Here is a 23,847-nt window from a genome sequence, read left to right as displayed (position 1 = left end):
CAATCAGGACATCATCGAAGTAAGGGCATACACCAGGTATGCCCTTTAAGGTCCTCTCCATCACCTCCTGGAAGATGCCTGGAGCTGCTGCAATGCCGAATTGAAGCCTGTGAACGCAGAACGCCCCCTTGTGGGTAACAATCGTTTGGGCCTCGGCGGCTTCCTTAGACACGGTAAGCTGTAAATACGCCTGCGCCAAGTCAAGCTTGGCAAAGATGGCGCCGTCCTGGATCGTCGCGAGGACCTGCTTCACCGTCGGGACTGGGTAAGCATGTTTTTTCATTCCTAAATTTAGGGTGGCCTTATAATCGGCACAAATCCTCACATCCCCATTTGGTTTAAGGGGTGTGACGATTGGTGTCTCCCAAAGGCCTCCCTCGACCGGTTCTAACACGCCTTGGCCTACTAGCTTATCTAGTTCGGCCTCGATTTTTTGTTTAAGGGCAAAAGGCACCCTCCGGACCTTAAGCCGAATGGGTTTCACTGCAGGGTCTAAATTAAAATTAATAGGGGGGCCCTTATATTTACCTAAAGACCCATCAAACACGTCTGCGAACTCGTCGCAGACAGATTTGAGGGTCTTGCTATGGATTGTATTTATTCCCCCGACCCAAATTCCCAGGGCCGAAAACCAATTAAGGCCTACCAAGCTGGTTCTCTGGCCTTCGGTAACTAACAGGTCCAACAACCCATTGAACCCCTTATATCTAACCCTAATGGTGGCTTTTCCCTTAATTTCTATTGGAGATTTTTGGAAATCTGCTAACTGGATCTTAGTTGGTTTAAGTGGAATTGTGTGGCCACTTTTGTGTTCAATATACTTCAGGGTTTCCCTAGAAATTATTGATACTGAGGCCCCTGAATCTACTTCCATTTTGCAGGGAATTCCTTGCAATTGGACTACAATTTTCAATTTAGGCCTCAGTACGTGATTAATTTTTGGGTTCCCTATGTGGTTGACTCGCGCCGCCTCCCCGCGGTTGGGCTGAAGTGCCTTAGGCCTGGGGGTCTCTATGCCACGACAACTAGGGGTTACCTTACCTTCGGCCCAAACGTCGATTTCGTGGATGCAATTGTCGCGCGGCCGACTACGGCAAATAGCCTGGATGTGGCCCGTTTTCCCGCACATCCTGCATTTTGCTGAGCGAAATCTGCATGTTGCTCTGGGGTGGTTACCCCCGCAGCTTCCACATCTGGTGTCTGCGTCTCGCGGTCTAGACTGGTTGTCCCTCGGTGGTCTCTGCGGTGCTTGCGACTGTTGTCTTCGTCCCTGGTCGGGTCCTTCGATGCGTGAGGGTCTTGCCGCCATTTTCCCGAATCTTCTGGTGATTTCGGCTATGTCGGCCTCCCACTGTTGATCCACCTCCCCACTGTCCACATGGCTCTCAAGATTAATTTCAGCAGAAGTGCCCATGCTGTTGTGGGGGGGGGTCTTGTCTCCCTGTTGATTCATACGTTAACAACTCGTCGAGGACTTCTTGTAGATCTCCAGTGGGCTTAGCGATTATGCGATTTTGTAATTGTTCATCTCGCAAGCCCAGCACCACTCTATCTCGAATTCTGATTTCGAGATTGTCATATTTGCAGCGCAGAGCCGCCTCTCTAACCGCTGCTACGAACTGCGTAATCGACACGCCTGGTCTTTGATTCCGCTTCTCAAATATTCGCCTCCAAAATAATTCAGACCTCTTCGGCGTGAAGTGGACCTTCAGTTTGGCCAATAAGTCTGCATATGAGACACTGGATACAGGCATCGGTTGGCAAAGGCCGACGGCAACCCGGTACACTGGTGTGCCGCTGATGGTCAAAAGGGCTGCGGCTTTCTTTTGGTCGTCGGTTATGCCATTAACTAGCAAAAACCCCTCGACCTGGCCAACATATTCCTCCCAGTCCTCTGGGAAGTTCGGGTCAAACTCCTTCAGGGAGCCGACTTGCGCCATTTGTGGATTTTTTATTTTCCGCTGCGGTTATCGAGCGGTTGACTGTTTTAAATTTTTCCACCTTGCGCGCAGCTGACTATCGCCGCTCCTTCACTGGTCCGCCGTCTATCCCACCTTCGTCGCCACTTGTTGTGTTCGGAAATGACGGTCGAGACAGTGAGGTTAAGAACAAGAACGTTTATTAACACACATAAGTCAACTGAACTGTAACCGTTAAACTCCGTCTTAAATACTCTGATACGTTTGAACAGTAGCCAATCTCCAACCCAGAATCTCCCGCCAAGAATACAATAACCAATAGCTGCACCCAGGTTTCCCGCTTCAGGAGAAACCACTCCCCACTAAGCTACTGACACAACAGTCATAAATATGAATCAGTTGCCAAGTGAATGAATTTTGATCACATGAACATAAGGATGCTGCAACGGTTGTGTGAAAAACGGTCATAAGTCACCTTTTTCAATGCCGTTGTAACTTTGGTCACTAAATGAACTGTTGTAAATTGAGAACTACCTGTATATTCCATACTAATACCAAACAGGACAGTTTATGAATTCAAGAGGTCTTTCTTGACCCTTCCCACTAACATCAAGCCTTCCTATTTTTACAAAATAGGGAAATCTTCAGACAACCTGGGGAATTGGTCTAAGTGCAATAGGAGTAGGATGTCTGTGTGGATTCTCAGTCAACCAGGTCATAGTTATCCCAAATATGCTTTTTCATGAGGCAACTGGGCTTTCTTGTTTTTCTTTTAAGACGTTTCGTTTCTCATCCAAGAAGCTTCTTCAGCTCTGAAACTTCTTGAATGAGAAGCGAAACATCAAAGAAAAACAATAAAGTCCAATTGCCTCTTGAAAATGCATCTTTGGAATGGGAGCAGGAGGAATTTTGAAACTATTGTACAACTTTAAAGAACCTTCTAAATGGAGCCCATTGATTTTACAGTTGCTATGTGCGGCCTATGCTGAACAAAGATTGATTGATTGATTGATTGATTGATTGTATAGCTGCTATGATTTAACCACAATAAACACTGGATGTAGAACTTTGCTAAGGAAGTATACAGCAAAGGCAGAAACTCCACCTTTTCCACTGAATAACCAGTTGCTGAAGTCCTGTCTTTGGAGAAGGGTTTTCATCAAGTTAGTCTATCGTTGATTTAATCAAACTGTTATTTTAGTAATTTATGGTTAATTTTAGGCTCGCTCTCATGGCCATTATTTCAACTTGGCTTCCTGGAAGAGTCAAAATCTGACTCTGTCAACTAACATGGAGATTCAGTAGTGGCAGGCAACCCTGGAGGTGATTGGTGGTTTGAAGGTGCTCTCTCCATCTTTTTAGCTTAACTTTATTTATTTTAAATTGTCTTATTTTTATATGGATTTTATGCCTTTTATTTGTAAAACTGCTCAGAATCACTTAGATAGTGAGATGGACAGTGTATATGTTTGATTAATAAATAAATCCTCTGCATGGAACTATACAGAACAATTCAGGTGCTGAATAATTCAGGGACTGCATATAACTTCTCACCATAAATGTTGAGGCCACAAGAAGCCTAGGAGTGCCTGAGACCAAAATATTCCGTGTTACGAAGTTGAGGGGAAAATGGTATATCCTTATACCATCCATATCCATGTAAATGTTTAAACAAATAAATGGCAAAAAATTAAGACCGGCACATTAGTTTTAGAATCTTACTAAATGCTGATAAAAAGGTAAGCTTTCCATTGATGTCTGAATTTTTATATTATAGGAACCCTGCATGGCTCACAGGCTTGGCTGATTAGCAGCCTGCATGGCTAAACTTCTAGTCACTTCCTAAGGATTGTTGGGAGCTTCTGCCTAAATTAGTGTAATCCAGGGGTTCTCGACTTAAGAGGATCATATGCACACCCCAAGGGAAGGACATAACCCTTTTCTAGTTTTTATGCAGTAGTTGACCAGTGTTTCTCAACTTTGGAGACTTTTAAGCTATATGGACTTCAGCTCCATAATCTTTATACAATATAGTTTTGGTGGTAAAGTTCACACATCTTAAAATCCCCAAGGCTGAGAAACGTTATTTTAGATACATAAATAGAGCAGGTGGTAAAGAGCCTTTTTTTCTATCTAATGGAGGGAGGGAATCACAAAGATACATAAGGTTCACAAGGATGCCATGAGCAAAGTATACGTTGTGAACCTGTCCAGTCCAATCCCCTTGGAACCTTTTAAACTACATTTCCCAGCCTTCCCTGAGAAGGCGCAAAATGGAGGGCATCAGATCAAACGTTTCAGGGTTCCAACAGGGAGCGCTATCCCCGCCCCTTCTTTCACGCGACCCAAACCCCGCCTCTCGCCTGGGGACTTCCAAGATGGCAGCGCCCATGAGCCGCGACGTGTGACGAGTAACGGAGGCGATCGCGGCCTGGGCCATGAAGCGGAAGGCCCGTTCCTCTTCGGCGGCTGAGGGCAGCCAAGCCGCCAGGAGGAAAGGCGGAGGAAGGCGGCCTCCGCAGAAGAAGCAGCTTCCGATCGGGAAGCTCCACAAACTCGGGCTGGCGGTGAGGGAATTCGTGGAGGCTGCGGTAGGGCCCGATGGCCATGGTGCCCCGGGGTCCCTTCAGCAGCCGGCCTGCGACGGCCACAGGAATCGACGAGAAATGAGGAGAGAGAAGCGCAAGTTGAAGCGCGGGCGGCGGCGGCGGCTCTTGATCGGAGGCGGGGAAGCCAAGTGCCCGCTCCCCTCACGGGCAGGCCCCGCTAAAAAGAGGACTCCGCTGCCGCCGCCGGTGGGAGAAGAACGAAAAGAAAAAGTGAAAAAGAAGGAGCCGCCGGCGAAGGCCCAACCGCCGGCCAAACAACCCCGGAGAGCTCCCTCCGCTACGGCCGAGGCTCGCAAAAGAGCCCTGCTGGCAGCCAACGAGGCGGAGGAGCGGGAGATCCGTCGTCTGGAGCGGCAACTGGGGCTCCACAAGCGTAGCAAGAAGCGGCGAAGGCTCGGCCAGGAGTGGGGGGAGGCGGCGGCGAAGGAGGAGGCAGCATCCTTGCCGCAAAGCTTCGCCCGGGACGGGCTGGACTACGTGCTGGAAGCGCTGAAGTCCGAAGCCGCTTTCTCGGACCTCTACGAGAATGGCGAAGTGGAAGAGGGAGAAGGAAGTGAGACCGAAGAAGAAGAACGGCTGAGCCCCGGAGAGGACGGCGAGGATGAAATGGGAAGCTCCGGAGAATCCAGCCCGGAGGAAGGAAGTGAAAGCGAAAGCGAAGAAGGGAAGGCCAGCCGAGAGGCTGCCGGCCAGGCTGCGGGATTCCGGGAGTTGAAATCCACAGATATTAATATTGCCAAGCCTGAAAAACAGAACTGCCAAGCATGGAGGCCTGAGGTGAAGTGGTATAATGGCTGTTGAAGGCTCCTGCCCCCCCCCCCCCCACAAATGGCAAAGTAGAGAACCAGCTTAGTGCAGTGATTTTGTGGCTGGGAGTTCTAATCCTCCCTGAGGCATGAAAGCAGCTTTGGATCAGACACACACTCAGCCCAACTTACCTTACAGAGATGTTGTTGTGAGAAAGAATATGAGATGGGAGTATTAGGTCTTTTTTCTGCCTTGACAGTGGTGGGATTCAAATATGTGAACAACCAGTTCTCTTTGTGGATGCTGCTTCCAGAAGTCCATTTTGGGCCTGAGCAACAAAAAATTAACGACCAGTTCTGCCGAACTGGTGCGAACCTGCTGAATCCCACCACTGTGCCTTGAAGTATATATTTTTTAAAAGGTGGAATCAATAATAAAGTAATCAACTTGAGTAAAATGGATGAGCCCAATTTGAGTCAGTGGCTGAACTATCTTTTAGGAACACACGTTGTGAGGTGTACATTTCTCATCACTGCCTTTGTTAGTTCAAGGTTCAGGAGTGTTGTTATTGCATGTTGTTGTTAGTTGCAAAGTCATGTCTGACCCATCGCGACCCCATGGACAACATTCCTCCAGGCCTTCCTGTCCTCTACCAGCTTCTGGAGTCCACTTAAACTCACACCTACTGCTTCACTGACTCCATCCAGCCACCTCATTCTCTGTCGTCCCTTTCTTCTCTTGCCCTCAACCTTTCCCAGCATTAGGCTCTTCTTCAGTGAGTCCTCATTAGGTGGCCAAAGCATTTTGAGTTTCAACTTCAGGATCTGGCCTTCTAAAGAGCAGTCAGGGTTGATTTCCTCTAGGACTGACTGATTTGATCGCCTTGCAGTCCAAGGGGCTCGCAGGAATCTTCTCCAGCATCATAGTTCAAAGGCCTCAATTCTTTGGCGCTCAGCCTTTTTTATAGTCCAAATTTCACAGCCATACATTGCAACTGGGAAGACGTAGCCTTGACTATATACACTTTTGTTGGCAGGGTGATGTCTCTGCCTTTTAGTCTGCTGTCTAGATTTGCCGTGGCTTTCCTCCCCAGGAGCAAGCATCTTTTAATTTCTTGGCTACACTCCCTTTCTGCAGTGATCTTTGAGCCCAGGAAAATAAAATCTGTCTCTACCTCCATTTCTTCCCCATCTATTTGCCAGGAATTGAGAGGGTCGGATGCCATGATCTTGGTTTTCTTTATGTTAAGTTTCAACCCAACTTTTGCACTCTCCTTCTTCCCCCGCAACAAGAGGCTCTTTAGTTCCTCTTCACTTTCTGCCATTACAGTGGTATCATCTGCATACCTTAGGTTGTTGATATTTCTCCTGGCAATCTTAATTCCAACTTTTGATTCATCTAGCCGTGCCTTTCTCATGATGTGCTCTGCATATAAATTAAATAGGCAGGGCGACAGTATACAGCCTTGCCGGACTACTTTCCCAATTTTGAACCAATCAGTGGTTCCGTGTCCAGTTCTCACCGTTGCTTCTTGACCCACATATAGGTTTCTCAAGAGACAAATAAGATGGTCTGGTACTCCCATCTCTTTAAGAACTTGCCACAGTTTGTTGTGATCCACACAAAGGCTTTAGCATAGTCAATGAAGCAGAAGTAGATGTTTTTCTGGAACTCCCTAGCTTTCTCCATGATCCAGCGTATGTTGGCAATTTTATCTCTAGTTCCTCTGCCTCTTTGAAATCCTGTCTGTACTTCGGGTAGTTCTCGATCCACATACTGCTGGAGTCTAGCTTGTAGGATTTCAAGCATAACTTTACTAGCATGTGAAGTGAGTGCAATGGTGCGATAGTTTGAACATTCTTTGGCACTGCCTTTCTTTGGAATTGGAATGTAAACTGACCTTTTCCAATCCTGTGGCCACTGTTGAGTTTTCCACATTTCCTGGCAAATTGAGTGTAGCACTTTTACTGCATTGTCTTTTAAGATTTTGAATAGCTCAGCTGGAATACTGTCACCTCCACTAGCTTTGTTGTTGCTCAGCTTTCCTAAGGCCCACTTCACTTCACATTCTAAGATGTCTGGCTCGAGGTCAGTGACCACCTCATCGTGGTTATCAGGGATGTTAAGCTCGTTCTTGTATAGTTCTGTGTAATTTTGCCACCTCTTCTTAATCTCCTCTGCGTCTGTTAGGTCCCTGCTTTTTTGGTCCTTTATCATGCCCATCTTTGCATGAAACGTTCCCTTCATCTCACCTATTTTCTTGAAAAGATCTCTGGTCCTCCCTATTCTGTTGTTTTCTTCTATTTCTTTGCACTGTTCATTTAAGAAGGCATTCTTATCTCTTCTAGCTATTCTCTGGAATTCTGCATTCAATTGGGCGTATCTTTCTTTTTCTCCTTTGCCTTTCACTTCCCTCCTTTCCTCAGCTATTTGCAAAGCTTCCTCAGACAGCCATTTTGCTTTCTTGCATTTCTTTTTCTTTGGGATGGTTTTAGTTGCTACCTCTTGTACAATGTTGCGAACCTCTGTCCATAGTTCCTCAGGCACTCTGTCTATCAGATCTAATTCCTTAAATCTGTTTGTCACCTATACTGTATATTCAACAGGGATACAATTTAGTTCATACCTGAGTGGCCTAGTGCTTTTCCCTACTTTCTTCAGTTTAAGCCTAAACTTTGCAACGAGAAGCTCATGGTCTGAGCCACAGTCAGCTCCTGGTCTTGTTTTTACTGACTGTATAGAGCTTCTCCATCTTTGGCTGCAGAGCACATAGTCAATCTGATTTCTGTGTTGACCGTTTGGTGATGTCCATGTGTACAGCCGTCTCTTGGGTTGTTGGAAAAGAGTGTTTGCTATCACCATCGTATTCTCTTGACAAAATTCTATCAGTCTGTGCCCTGCTTCATTTTGTACTCCAAGGCCAAACTTGCCTGTTATTCTGGTTATCTTTTGGCTTCCTACTTTAGTCTTTCAATCCCCCATGATGATAAGGGCATCATTTTTTGGTATTAGTTGTATAAGGTGCTGTAGGGCTTCATAGAACTGGTCAATTTCATCCTCTTGTTGCATAACAGTGATTATCTAAAAGGTTTGTGCACTAACATTCTCATTGCTGTTAATATACAAAAGGTAGATGCATTTTCATTGCTAATCATTAATTTGTTTAATAAAACAACTTTACCTTTTTTATATAGAATTCTAACCAAGACGCTGCAAAGTACGTTCCTCCTCAGATGCGAATTCCCAAAGAGACAATAGATTCCAAAAAGAAAGAAGAATTAGAAAGACTAAAGAAAACAGTGAAAGGTCTGATTAATAGGTAATACTGAAATTGTGCTAATTTCCATACTCCGTGAAAGCATGGAGACCTCACCTCATTTGCACAAGTCTGATTTGTTTTCACCCCTGTTTTCACTCATCAGAACTGGCTTAGAATCATAGAGTTGGAAGGGCCTATAGAGTCCAATTTCCTAGTCAGGACAAAAACCCAAAATAAATCCCAATAAATACAACTGCTTTAATACATCCAGCTCCCCACCTTTCTAGTTAATTGCTTCTCTTTCAAGTTGCTCTTACAGGTAGAATATTTTTCCCCTAATCTTCAACCAGAACCTCCCTTTAAAATTAATCTCTATATGAGTTGGGAAGTGGCAGCCTGTCCTTCTGTTTTCTTTCTACAAGCAAAACTTTCTCAGGTATTTTAATCTTTCTTGATAAGACTTGGTTTCAAACCTCTTGATCATCTACACTGCTTTTTTATGAATATAGATCTATTTGTCTTAATCCTTCAAGTACAGGTACAAGTATTGTTGACTTACAACAGTTTGTTTAGTGATCATTTGAAATTACAATGGCACCAAAAAAGGACTTAATGACCACATTTCATACTTATGACGGTTGCAGCATCCCTGTGGTCACATGATCAAAATTCAGATGCTTGGCAACTGACTCAGATTTATGATGGTTGCAGTGTCCTGGGTCGTGATCATCTTTTGCAATTTTCTGACAAGCAAAGTCAATGGTGAAAACCAGATTCACTTAACAACTGGCAAAAAAAAACCAGTTGCAAATTGCAACAAATTACATGACCGTAGGACATTATAACTAGTTATAAATTGAGCCAGTTGCCAAGGGCCATAATTGGGATCACATGACCACAGTGGAGTTGTGACTATTCCAAGTGTGAGAACCGGATTTTTTTTTTTCAGCACCATCATTAAATGAATGATTGTAATCTGAGCACTACCTGTTTCATTTTTACGGTAAACATTTCACACAGAATATCATATATTTGTAAACAATGTGCACTAAAAAGCCTGTATTAGGCTAGATACGGAAATATGCCATGCAACAGGAAGTAATGAATATCAAGGAGATTTTCTTTCATTTTTGGACTAAACGTAAACACACAAAAAATGTCTCAGACCAGATTTAGATGGAATGCATATTTACACATTAAAATAAGGAAAATCAAAAAATACATGAAGATAAGATGCTTTAAACACCCATGGGCATGTATTTGGAATGGAAGTGTGTAATAGGACTGGCTAATGGTAACATGAAAGTATAGACCTTAATTTTACTCTTTTACTCCCACTAGGTTGAGTGAACCAAACCTAGCCTCCATCAGTGGGCAGTTGGAAGAACTGTATATGACGAACAGCAGAAAAGATATGAACGAAACGTTAACAGATATTCTTATCTCTGCTTGTGTTATGGAATCAGCCGTGCCTTCCAGGCTCCTGTTGGAGCATGTTCTCTTGGTTGGTGTTCTTCATCAGACTGTGGGAATCGAGGTAACTTTTCTTCACAGTTCTTTAATTTGCTATACACAAATTGGGAATGTAGTACAGGTAACTCCTTGACTTACTACCGTAACGGAGCCCAAAATTTACATTACTAAGCAAGACAAATTTTAAGCGAGTTTTGCTCCATTTTACAACTTTTCTTGCCATAGTTGTTAATGAATCACTGCAGTTGTTAAGTTAGCAACGGGTTGTTAAGTGAATCTGGCTTCTCCATTGACTTTGCTTATCAAAAAGTCACAAAAAGTGATCACATGATCCCAGGACAGTGCAACAGTCATAAATATGGTTCAGTTGCCAAGCATCTGAATTTTAATCATGTGACCATGGGGATGCTGCTACATTTGTAAGTGTAAAAAATGGTCACAAGTCCCTTATTTCAGTGCCATTGTAACTTTGAACAGACTCTAAACGAATGGTTGTAAGTGGAGGACTACCTATAAAACCCATTATTAGGCACTAATTATGTTCTGGTGATTTCACAATATCTTGTACCTAGTACCATTAAGGTCTCTTTGAAATATGACTGATTTGAATATTGCTTAGTAGAATGGCAGAATATACAAGAAAAAAATGATTACAAGGAATAGTTATTTAAGCATCAAATGTTAAGATGAAAAGAGGAAGATTTTCATATTGATAGAAAAGTCACTTTTTCCCATTTCTGTAATTCCTAGCCCTAACCTTGATTAAATTATTTTAACAATAATTTACTTCTTAAAACTGCTTTGACACTGATTTCTGAGATTATACTCCGAGGTCCCTCCCACATTCTATTCTATTCTATTCTATTTCCAATATTAAAGATGCTTGGAAAGAAGCTAGACCTAACAAAATGATATTCCACCATTTGATTAAATTTTTAATTGCCTCAGTGGAAGATAATATGGTAAGAGAAGAAAGGTTAATTTTATATATTTCTCTTGTTTTGTAAATTTAACCACCTTTTACCTTAAGTGTCAAATGTGAAGCACTCTTACGGAAACTTACAGGAATAATACAGTAAACCATATTGCTGCTGACAGAACTGATAAGTTACAAAGCTGAAAATGTTGAGTGGGGATCCTGCAATCCGTTTACTTCACAGGATTATTTTAAAGACAAGTGGAGAGGCAAATAAGAATAAAATTCTATTAAATAGAGATAGTTCTCATTTAGTGACCATAATTATAGCAGATTTCCATATTTGTGGCTTGATTTTTTAAAAATGACCTGCCTCTTTTCTTTCTATAAGAATGCCTCAGTCTAGTGTTGGGCTCAGAAGTGATTCTCAAAGAGTTTGTGTGTGTGTGTGTGTGTGTGTGTGTGTGTGTGTGTGTGTACTCTTACCTCTCTTAATCTTATTTTTTTTAAAAAAACTACATTTGTGGTAAAAAGGATTGTGCTGCACCTACTTTCCTGAGCTCATCAATGTTTTCCTGTGAGGCATTTCAAGTTAAAAAACATAGGCTTAAATGTGCAATGATAGTATCACACAATGCTTAATAGCATATCTATGGAAATCCTACAAATTTGAATCAAGTAGATTGCTGCTCTGATGATGTTACCTAATTTGAGTAATGAAACAACCAAGTTCAGAGAGTACCAAGGACCCCTTCATTTCAACCCTGAGCTACAAATATTTTCCTTTATTAATATATATATATTGCTAATTAGCACTATAATTTTAATACATTTTACAAAGCTGATGCTAATGCCATTTTCTGTTTAGCTAGTTAGTGATTTAGGCTCCCAATACTAGATATGTATATGGTTAGGTTTTCTTTTGGAAATAAATACTTAAACCGGTCAATGCTTATCCGTTTTTTGTGTGTGTGTGTGTGTGTTTTTGTATTTCCATGTATGTAAATCTATTCCAGGTCGGTGCTAATTTTTTGGAAACCGTGATGAGGAAATTTGATGATGTCTACAAAAGCAAAGCCGAAGGGAAAGAATGCGAGAACTTGCTGACTTTAATTGCTAATTTGTATAATTTTTATGTAGTGCATTCACTGCTGATCTTTGACATCTTAAAGAAGCTTGTTAGCACTTTTTCTGGAAAGGATATTGAACTGATCCTGCTTCTGCTGAAGAACGTGGGTTTTTCCTTGAGGAAGGATGATGCCCTCGCACTAAAGGAACTTATCACTGAGGCACAGAGAAAAGCAAATGCAATGGAAAAGCAGTTCCAGGACCAGTCAAGGGTATGAATGCATGTTTTAAAAAATAGTTTTTAGAGCCGTATTTCTCAGCCTTAGCAGCTTTAAGTTATGTAGACTTCGACTCCCAGAATTCCCCGCCAACTTGCTGGGTGGGAGTTCTAGAAGTTGCATCCACATATTTTAAAGTTGCCAAGGTTAAGAAATGCTGTTTTAAAGCATTCTTATTAGGAGGAGAATTTGGCAGGAGCTTAAATGCATTTATGTTGGAAGAATGCAGTTTGTACTTACTAGTAACCCTCATATGAAGGGGTTTATTTCCTATCTTTGATTAAACATTAAACCTATCTCTTTGTCATCAAAGTGTGTTGGGAGACCAGTAGCAAGATGAAGTGTTCTTCAAGAGAGTAGACAAAAAAAATTTGTCAAGAGAGTAGACAAAAATCAAAAAGATCATATTTCTCTTTTTAGTAGTACAAATGATGATACATGGATGACCTTATTTATATGAGATGAGTGGAAGTGTAAAATATCATAAACATCTCATTATAAATACCTAGCTTTTCAAAGTTAAGATTTTCATTATTTCAGGTCTTTCCCCAACAGATTTGTTAAGCTGGATCAGTGTTGTTAGTATTCATTTAGTTGAAGACTGCATCGAAAACTTACTTAAAAGTAATAATTCTTAGTGATTATACTGTATAAAAGCAAGGCTAAGCTTAGACATGTTATGAGTAATAAAAACATCCATCCAAACACTGTAAAATATAACTTCCATGCAGTCATCAGGAACTGAGCTCAGCTCAGGGGTGCTATATTTTTGACAGATTTGAACATCCCCCTACTAATCAGTACTTTTTAAAATTATTAAAATAATAATGACTGGAGAAGAAAGTGAAATGTTTTATTTTGTTGGGAAAGATTTAATATGAGTTATGGAGTTCGGTATAAAATAGTGGCTTAGCTGCAGTCTCTTTTTCATATCTCTGTTGGAATATTATTTGGAATAATAATGCAGGCCTGTTATATTTTTCAAAGGTTTGCTTTATGTTGGAGATTATGTTGGCACTAAAAAATAATGACATGAGGAAAATTCCTGGTTATGACCCAGAACCAGTTGAAAAATTACGAAAACTGCTGAGAACACTGGTAAAGTAGAGAAAATATTTGTTCCTTTTCAAAAATCTGTATTCTCTTAATAATAATTTTTTTTAATATTATGTAGATTTTGAACCTATTAATATAAAACTGTAGCAAAATAGGTTTGCAGGAGAAAAATTGACTGATAGATTTGTTACTTATTTAAAAACAGCCCTGTGTCAAATAAAACATACTCTTGGATTTTTGGTTATATTTGAATATAGGAAAGATGAACAGTAATCATACTGACCAGTCTTTCAATAGAAATATCTTCTTTAAAAAAGAAAAGGGTTGGTGTGAACACTTTTTTTCCCCTTCAGACACACAATAGTAATTCCGGAAAAGAATCTCAGCTTCGTGTATCACTGGAATCTCTCCTCACAGCTGATCAGGTTGGGCGCTGGTGGATTGTTGGGTCCTCTTGGAGTGGCGCTCCAATGATTGACAGCAACAAAACTGAACAAATATTGCCTGTGGGAAAGGTAATGGTGCCCTAATATTTTTCTAACAGTAAGGTTTAAATAGTTTCTCAATATATTAACATGAATGAATATGATGGTGGTAAAGTTCCTTGGAAATTGATTTGTTCCAAATCGTGTTCAGTGGTAACTGAAGTACAAAATATTGCATTACATTGTTGGAAGAATGAGCAGGATCTTCCTATTTTTAATGCCCAACTTTTTCTTTTTTTAAAAAAAAATCTACCTCTTTGCTTTCCTTCCAAATCCAAATGCTAAACAGCAAGCAACTGTACTTATTCACTGCCCACAGAATGGTCAGCAATAATCTGCAATAGTTATATTTCGGAAAAATGCCTGGAGTTACTATGAGTTACAGTCATATAAATTTTCTACATCAAACAATCAATCAATCTGGCTAGAAACACCATTACCAGCATACTAGAGAAGCCTTAGCCATGATTTGTTGACAAACATTAACTGAAAGACAACCAGGTAAATCACATTAAGATTTAAGATGACACATGAATGCAGTTTTTGTGTTCGTTACAGATATGCAAAACCTACATTCTATTACACCCCCAGAATGACTACATCAACATGGGCTGGAGAAAAATTAGTATGTTCTGGAATTCTGAAGAATATTTCATTCCCAGAAAAACATCTTGCAATACCTGGAGCTGTTTTTCAAAAGCTCCTATCTAGACCTACTTTGCTATATAATACATAGCTTGGGAGAAGTAATACCACATCAGACTCTGTTAATTTTGCTTTGCTCTTTATTTACCTAAAGCATCGAAGGCATTAATAATTTACATAATATTTCATTCTTAACCCTTCAGGTAAGCTCAAAGATTCTGAAACTCGCTCGTAAGCAGAGAATGAATACTGATATCAGGAGAAATATATTTTGCATCTTGATGACAAGTGAAGACTTTTGGGATGCCTTTGAAAAACTTTTGAAGTAAGTCTGTATTCATTAGGGCAGATGAAGATATTTTCAGGAATGCAAACAAAATCTACCCCCATAATGGCTGCAAAAAATAGACAAAGCAGGATTTCTTCTGCTTAAGACAAAGAAACAGAATAGGAGACAAGGAGCAATATTGCTAACAATAGGCTTAGGCAATACTGAAATCTTGAAGTTTTTTCCTAAGAACAGCTAAGCTACATCGTCTGTCTGTGGATCAGCTAGGCCAGTGTTGATATTTATGTACTACGTATGTGAGGACTTGCTTATATACATAAATATATCTAGGGATCCATAGATTAAGAGGCAAAGCATTGTTAAATGTGCTATTGTGGAAGAACTGTGAAGTTTCTGCTGAATAAAGAAATTGAGTCTTCAGCTTCAGATAAATTAAGCCACTGACCAAATAGCTTTGGTAATATTTTGTTTAGCAGTAAAAGACACAAAATACTATTAATAATAATAATTAATAATAATAATAATAATAATAATAATAATAATAATAATAATAATAATAATAATAATAATAATAAAGTTGGAAGGGACCTTGGAGGTCATCTAGTCCAACCCCCTGCTCAGGCAGGAAACCCTATACCATTTCAGGCAAATGGCTGTCCAGTCTCTTCTTAAAAACCTCCAGTGTTGGAGCATTCACCACCTCTGGAGGCAGGTTGTTCCACTGGTTAATTGTTCTAACTGTCAGGAAGTTTCTCCTAATAGCATATATACAGTATTTATATATTGAGAATTGAGATTTTTGACATGATTATACACCTAGTTCAGCATCTTTAGAAGTTAATTGCACTTTTCTTTTTCTTTTTTTTTTTGGCTGATACTCTCCCAGGGAATTTTCTATGGCATTATTTATTCTAAATTGCAAAGTTTACTTAGTTGATCTAACTGAAACATAGCTTGGTGCAAAGTAGAGCACTTACGTCCTAAGAAAAGGGTCAGGCAGTTCATCTCAAACTAGAGTAAAAAATAAAATGATGCAAGTAATTGTGCATTTTACACTCTTGCATTGTAGTATTAAAGAGTTTTTCATTTTAAATTATTTTAGTACTGCCAAGCCTTTGACAGGAAGGCTAAATCAGGCTTCTTTGGACAGAACAGGTATTGCCCAAGTTAAGACTTTTTTTCTGCCAATTGTTCCTGATTTTCTTTTGTGATCCAGCTCTATGAGAAGAAATATGATTCACTCTTGCCAGACTTTCTGCTGAGACAGCCAGTGAAGTCTCATTAATGCTGATTATATTTATATAATTAGTTGGATTGAGATTCCCAACACCCTCAATTAGGAATTAGAAAAAGTTGGAAGATAGTCTCTTTGATAACTGACACTAGTAACTTTTTTTTCTGTGTCAGGGTGATTATTATTAATCTGGAAATTAAAGGGAGCTTTTTCTTCAGTTCTTTTGATTGCCAGAGTATTTAAATGTACATGCAAACTAGACTCTTTCCTATAACCCTTGCATTCTTTCTTCAATTATTATGAACTTTGTACCCACTTCTAGCCAACCTTCAGAAATGCATTTTTTTAAGCATATATACAAAAATCTTTCTCAATTAGAGGAATTCCTGGTGGAAGATGAAATCCAACATATCAAAAATTACCCAGATGGAGAAGAAAAAAATTGAAATATAGATAAGTTGGGTTTTTTTCAAACTAGGCAACTTTAAGGTGTGTGGACTTCAACTTTAAAATGTATGGATTTCACTTCCCAGAATTCTCTATATATTAATTGAAGAATTCTGGGCTACAAAAAGTTGCCAAGTTTGATCAACACTATACTTCTGTTGTAGAAGGGACTAATTATAATAACAGTTCGAAAGCACGTAAAAATGCAAGTAGAAAAATAGGGACCACTACGGTGGGAAGGTAACAGCGTTCCGTGCGCCTTTGGCGTCTAGTCATGCCGGCCACATGACCACGGAGACATCCTCGGATGAGCGCTGGCTCTTCGGCTTTGAAACGGAGATGAGCACCGGCCCCTAGAGTTGGAAACGACTAGCACGCATGTGCGGGGGAACCTTTACCTTTACCTTTTTATACTTCTGTTGTAGAAGGGACTAATTATAATAGTTCTTAGGCTGGCAAAACTTATTTTAAAAATGTTTCTATATAAGTTCAGAAAACAGGATTTACATTATGACAATTTATGCATTAGGCTTAAGCTTAAAGATCAACAGGAGAGAGAGATAGTCCATATCCTCATAGATTGTTGCCTGCAAGAGAAGACTTACAATCCCTTCTACGCATATTTATCTGCCAAGTTCTGTGAATATGAAAGGCGATTTCAGGTGAGTGAAAAGCTTGTTTTATTTTTACCCAGTTAATACAGTACCTGACATTCTGAGAATAGAATATTTATTTTAGGTCATGAATTTCTGGAAGCAAAAAAAGCATTAAATGCTTCTAGGTGTCTGTAATTCTCCCCCCCCCCCGCATCCAAAAAGAAACCCTGATGTGAAAAAGCTACAGAGCTGAACTGTGCAATATTTTGTGTGCAGAAGAGCTCAGCATTTCTAGAGTTGGAGGTTTCAGACTAATTTCAGAAGGGTGCTGTTTTCCCTTTACCCCAAATCTCAACTCTCTTTTCGCATTCCTAAATATATTATAAAGGAAGGAAAGGCAGTTTATGTTCTCACCTCTGTTTCAGCCTTCTGAAAAATAAGAGTATAATTTGAGACTAGGGAGAGCAACAAAGCCAATTTATTCCCCTTGATGGTGTTGAATCCTTTCTATTCTAAAAGAAATAGCTGTCTCCTGTTTTAGTAGGTGGTTCTGGCAAGTGCTTGGAAATGAGGAGATCTCTCCTGTACTGTGATTCGTTTGTTTTATTTATTTGGTTTTTAGAGCTAGAGACTTAATTGGTGATTCTAGGTAGCCTGCAGATAATTGACACCATCTTTAAAACATCTAAAAACCCCTGTTTGGAGGACCAAATTAGATCTACAGTATTACACCATTGCTAGCGCCTGACAGGACTACACATAAATCTAAATCAGAGGCAGCTGAGGTCTTGAGCTCCTGAAAGCTAACAGGATCAGGGCTATAGAAGCCTCAGGAGGGATACTGTTTCGTGGGGCAGGCAAGGAAGAAAGAAGGCATGCTTGCTGAGTCCCATGATGGGACTTGAAGCACACAAAACCTGTAAGATATTATTGCATAGGCATGAAGAATTGGGGGAGAGGTAGTCCTATCCAGGCCCTGTGCACGAAGGGTTTTATCTGTGATCATCAGCACCTTGATTTGCACGCAGAAGCAGTGGCCACTAATTGGCCGCATAGTGGCTGGAAGGACTTCACCCTCCTCACGAAAGATTGTTTTCAGCGGCTGTCAATCTTCAGCGACTTTTAGCATATCAACTGCAAAATAAAAGATAAGAGGATAACAGAGTTGGGAGGGCCCTTGGTCTTCCAGTCCCAACACATCCTTCTAGATGTGCTCTTTGGGGACGTGGTAAAATACCGTTGTTATAATGCTTTCCGCTTTTATTTTGTGAATTAGATCACATTCCAATTCAGTATTTGGGACAAAATCAGAAACTTAGGAAGCCTGTCAGCTGCTGCTTTCTCCAACTTAGTTCATCTTGTGACTCACCTGCTAAAGACTAAATCACTCTCTCTCACCGTCTTCAAGGTAAATAAAATTATTTTTAGAAATGTTTACAGCTCTTAGGCTCATGCATAGTGCAGGCGTGGTTTTGTCTGTAATTCCTCCTGTCAAGGCAGAATATATCACTCGTAAAATCCCAAGGAAAAATATCAGCATGTACTCTTTTTGTGCTAGTTTTCATTTTGCATTGTAGTCCTTAATTTGTGACCAGTCGCTTGATGACAGACTCAGCAAGGGAGCTCTGTGGCCTGTAAAGCACTATTCCAGATTCCATTTCAAACTTATCCTAGCAAATTCCCTCACTTCTACACAATCACGCATGTAAATGATTAGCATACCTGCATTTCAAAAAAAAAGGATTTTCAGTACCAGAGCAGAGAGGTAGTGGTAAGATAAGGAGTGCCGGGTGCCCTAGTCCCTGGGCGAGGCCCTTGGTGCATGCCACAGGCAAGTCCTGCTTGGATTTTGCCAGGAAAGATTTTCAGCCCCTGAGCAGAGAGACATGTGGGGCTTGTGCCAGGCCTCCTAGGGTCTCCCCCACTCCACAGAGCACCCTCCTGCTCCTTACGTAGGAGTCTCTCCATTAACAACCTGGTTATTCCAGCTGGCAGTAACTAACGCAAGAGGTGACCACCTGCAAGAGCCTAAAGCGCTGTTCCTGCCCGTGAGTTTGGTGCTCCAGTGGAGGAGCATCACAACCCGCCTCCAGAAGCGGTGGATGCTCCTCCAACACTGGAGATTTTTAAGTAGAGACTGGACAGCCACTTGTCTGAAGTGGTATAGGGTTTCCTGCCTGAGCAGGGGGTTGGACTAGAAGACCTCCAAGGTCCCTTCCAACTCTGTTGTTATTACAGTAGAACTGGTTGATCGATTAACAACAGATCCCATCTCCCTCCCCATCCTGCTCCTGTCGTCGTGCTGAGATTGAGTCGTAGTGTTTAGATTCGATATTAACTTATTTATGCTTTTAGTTTGTTTAGTTTTTGTTTTTTGTGGATTGAAAGCCACCCAGAATTACCTTGAGATAAAATGGGTTGTCTATAAATTTTGTAAATAAATAAAATTGTGAGACCATTTTAAGAACTGCAGTCGGGAGTATCAGGATTGTGGTCGACGAGCAAAGCCAGTCAGATGACATCTCCCTTAAAGACTGCTGCTCTCAACAACCGAGATTTCGGTCCCAATTGTGGTTGTAAGTCAAGGACTGCCTGCTCTGACTAATGGATTGTAATAACTTTAAGCTTTACGTAAACGGCTGTTCATTAGTTAATGAAAATTCTATCACATTCTTGGAAGTTATGTGTGAGTCAGTTTTTTTATGATGGAGTTATGATTACACATTAAACTCTTGCGATAAGTTCAAGCAATTGAAGCCAGCTTAGGGAAATACTGCTGACTTTTCTTTTTCATTAATGTACATCAGATGTACAGTATATCACACTAAGTGATAGTATTTTGAAAACAATTTGATAAATTGACAGTGGGATTGTGCACAGTTTGAAAATGATTTTAAAGGAGTGCTTCGGACCTCATGCAAGCACAGCACCTTCTCTGCTGAGCCTGGGAAGAATCTTGATGATCTAGTAACTAGCAGAGAGGCCTTGTCTTCATGCAAAGCCATCATCCAGATCATTTCTGAAAAACAGACAGACCTAATGAGAGGATTTGCTTTGATCGGATCTTCCCTTTCTGTTCAATTAGGTGATTGAATTCAGTGACTTAGATAAGCCAAAACTTCACTTTCTGCGCCAGGTGTTATCTGCATTATTCCTAAAAACGGAACAAGAAGATCTCAATCATATATTTGAAAAGTAAGTCTTTCCAAGTATACCCAGTAGGAATTCTCTAGCCATTTTTATAATTAGAAACAGGAATTTGTTTGTTAGTTAGCTTTTAAATTAATTAATAGATCTGGCTGCGCCTTGTGTCAAGAGTTCAAAGCATCTCAGTTCTTCCATTGAGCCCATGGAAACATTTAGTAGCTTAATCCTCCAAGCCGTAAAATAGTGACACGGATAGCCTTCAACTTACACACTTTTTTGCTGAGCAACTGTGCAAAGCTACACTGGCACTGGGGGGGGGTAGCTTTATGACCGGTCTTCACATTTAAAACCACTACGGCATCCCCATAAACACTTGATCCGAATTCAGGTGCTTAGCAACCAGCATGTATTTATGATGCTTGAAGCATCCCAGGGTCACGTGATTTTGCCATTTGCAGCCTTCCCAGCAGGCTTTCAACTAACAGAATCAAAGGTGGGAAGCTGGATTGGCTTCAGGACTGAGGAAGATTCACTTAACAATTGTGGCACAAAAAGTAAAATTGGGCACAGGTCACTTAACAACCCCTTTGCTTAGCTAGACTCCAGCAGTATGTGGATCGAGAACTACCAGAAGTACAGGCAGGATTTCGAAGAGGCAGAGGAACTAGAGATCAAATTGCCAAGATACACTGGATCATGGAGAAAGCTAGGGAGTTCCAGAAAAACATCTACTTCTGCTTCATTGACTATGCTAAAGCCTTTGATTGTGTGGATCATAACAAACTGTGGCAAGTTCTTAAAGAGATGGGTGTACCAGGCCATCTTATTTGTCTCTTGAGAAACCTATATGCGGGTCAAGAAGCAACGGTGAGAACTGGACACGGAACCACTGATTGGTTCAAAATTGAGAAAGGAGTCTGGCAAGGCTGTATACTGTCACCCTGCCTATTTAACTTATATGCAGAGCACATCATGAGAAAGGCAGGTGTAGATGGATCAAAAGTTGGAATTAAGATTGCTGGAAGAAATAACAACAACCTGAGATATGCAGATGATACCACTCTAATGGCAGAAAGTGAAGAAGAACTAAAGAGCCTCTTGTTGCAGGTGAAGAAGGAGAGTGCAAAAGTTGGGTTGAAACTTAACATTAAGAAAACCAAGATCATGGCATCCGGCCCTCTCAATTCCTGGCAAATAGATGGGGAAGAAATGGAGGTAGTGACAGATTTTATTTTCCTGGGCTCCAAGATCACTGCAGATGAGGACTGTAGCCAAGAAATTAAAAGACGCTTGCTCCTGGGGAAGAAAGCCATGGCAAATCTAGACAGCACACTAAAAAGCAGAGACATCACCCTGTCAACAAAAGTGTGTATAGTGAAGGCTATGGCCTTCCCAGTTGCAATGTATGGCAGTGAAAGTTGGACCATAAAAAAGGCTGAGCGCCAAAGAATTGAGGCCTTTGAACTCTGGTGCTGGAGAAGACTCCTGTGAGTCCCTTGGACTGCAAGGTGATCAAACCGGGCAGTCCTAGAGGAAATCAACCCTGACTGCTCTTTAGAAGGCCAGATCCTGAAGCTAAAACTCAAATACTTTGGCCACCTAATGACAAGGAAGGACTCACTGGAGAAGAGCCTAATGCTGGGAAAGGTTGAGGGCGAGAGAAGAAGGGGACGACAGAGAATGAAGTGGCTGGATGGAGTCACTGAAGCAGTAGGCGTGAGCTTAAATGGACTCCAGAAGATGGTAGAGGACAGGAAGGCCTGGAGGAATGTTTTCCATAGGGTCGCGATGGGTCGGACACGATTTCGCAGCTAACAACAACACTTAACAACCCCCTTGCTTAGCAGTGGAAATTCTGGTCCCAGTTGTCTTAAATCAAGGACTACCTGTATAAATCTTGTTCATCTAATACAGCTAGTCTTCAATTTGCAAGCACAATTGAGCCCAAAATTTCTTTTGTCGAGTGAATTTTGCCCCATTTTTACGACCTTTCTTGCTCCAGTTGTTAAGTGAATTGCTGCAGTTGTTAAATTAGTAACACATTTAAGTGAATCTGGCTTCCCCATTGTCTTTGCTGTCAGAAGGTCACAAAAGGGGATCGCATGACCCTGGGACACTGCCACTGTCATACGTCTGAGCCAGTGGCCAAGTGGCCGAATTTTGATCATATATCCTCAGGGAAGTTACAACAGTCATAAGTGTGAAAAACAGTCACAAGTCACTTTTTCCAGTGCCATTGTAGCTTTGACCAGTCACTAATTGAACTATTTGTAAATCGAGGACTACCTGTATTGCTTTTTATTATTGTATATTTTATTTATATGTATCCCACCTTTATTATTTTTACAAATAACTCAAGGCAGTGAACGTGTCCAACACATCTTCCTCCTCCTGCTTTTCTCACAATAACAAGTCTGTGGGTTGGGCTGAGAGAGAGTGACTGGCCCAAAGTCACCCAGCTGGCTTTCATGGCTAAGGCAGGACTTGAACTCTTGCTTTCCAGCGCAGTACCGTAGCCACTGTGATATTATTGTCTAAAAGAAAATGCAAATTGTTTAAACCACAGTTTTCTTATTTTCTAGGTTGGCTGACAATCCTAAGCTGGGGATGCTACATGAAGGCTTGAAACTTTTTCTTACCCATTTCTTGATGAAAAATATTCAAGCTCACACAGATGTTAAAGAGGGTGCTTTACTAAAAGAGAAAATTGATCTAGTAACTAAAACACTGAAAGCAAAAGAATCAAAATTGAAATTATAATATCAAGAATATATTATAGAGATTCCCTTATGGAAAAAAAGAGAAAATATTTGGGGGATATGGTGGCATAGGCTATACAGATGTCATTGTTTTATATAGATACTTCACAAAAACATGGACTGATTAAGGTTTTATATTCAGATTTACATGCATATATTTAGCAATATATGCACATATAAATGCTTTTTAAATAATCAGGGATTTTATTAAAATACAAGACAAAATCACCAATGAACATTGGGAGTTTTTGAGCAAAAAATTAAATTTTATTTCAAACATACCTTGATATTTTCTTACTGAACCTCTTTTAGAGTACACATAGAGCATTGAATGGCATTTATACATAATAATAAACATGGCCAAGTTAATTTCATATGTCTCATCCCATTTTATTCTTTTTGTAAATTTTTATCTTGCCTTTTTTATCTTGTTTGTAATGCAGAAACTTAAAATTCCCCAGTTTTGCTAAATTACCATTCTGTGTAATTTAAAGATGTATCTTGTACAAACAGTAAATGAGAATATCATGCTTTAATAAAAGTAATGCATAATTTTTATATTACTGATTCAACTTACTAATATAACTTATTTATACTAGTAATTCTTCCCTCCCCAGCTCATGTCATTCTCCATCACAGTCTTTTTTTTTACAATTCTTTTTCTTTCCTTCCTGTTTTGACTCAAATGTCAACTTCTTAGCAAAAAAAATATTTAATTGCTTCTGGTGTTCCATTTGTTTGCCAATTCTCCTAAACCAAAAAGAATTTTTTCTTTGGAAGTAATGTAGAAAAGTAATAGCTTCCGGCCTCATCAGTAATCTAAATTTAGCCTGGGTCATTTAATCAAAGAGATCAGTATCAAAAATAGCATGGGAATTGTTAAGCGTCCTCGAATGGTGGAAAATGCCACCAATTTTGTT

The 23,847-nt window shown here is 40.5% G+C and overlaps 1 protein-coding gene across 1 annotated transcript; it reads left to right on the top strand.

Moving 5' to 3' along the window:
- Positions 1-4,283: 4,283 nt before the first annotated feature.
- On the top strand, positions 4,284-23,485 carry NOM1 (nucleolar protein with MIF4G domain 1). Its single transcript, XM_083376713.1, has 11 exons — positions 4,284-5,305; positions 8,470-8,594; positions 9,876-10,071; positions 11,940-12,263; positions 13,257-13,367; positions 13,679-13,840; positions 14,659-14,780; positions 16,955-17,087; positions 18,298-18,429; positions 20,107-20,216; positions 22,751-23,485. Exons 1-11 carry the CDS (start codon positions 4,358-4,360, stop codon positions 22,926-22,928), a joined length of 2,541 nt encoding a protein of 846 aa, XP_083232839.1. The 5' UTR covers positions 4,284-4,357; the 3' UTR covers positions 22,929-23,485.
- The last annotated feature ends 362 nt before the right edge of the window (positions 23,486-23,847 follow it).

This window comes from Vipera ursinii (assembly GCF_947247035.1).
Source record: "Vipera ursinii genome assembly, chromosome: Z".
Taxonomy (NCBI): domain Eukaryota; kingdom Metazoa; phylum Chordata; class Lepidosauria; order Squamata; family Viperidae; genus Vipera; species Vipera ursinii.
The sequence above is the reverse complement of the archived record's forward strand: the minus strand, read 5'-3'. Positions and strand labels throughout refer to the sequence as shown.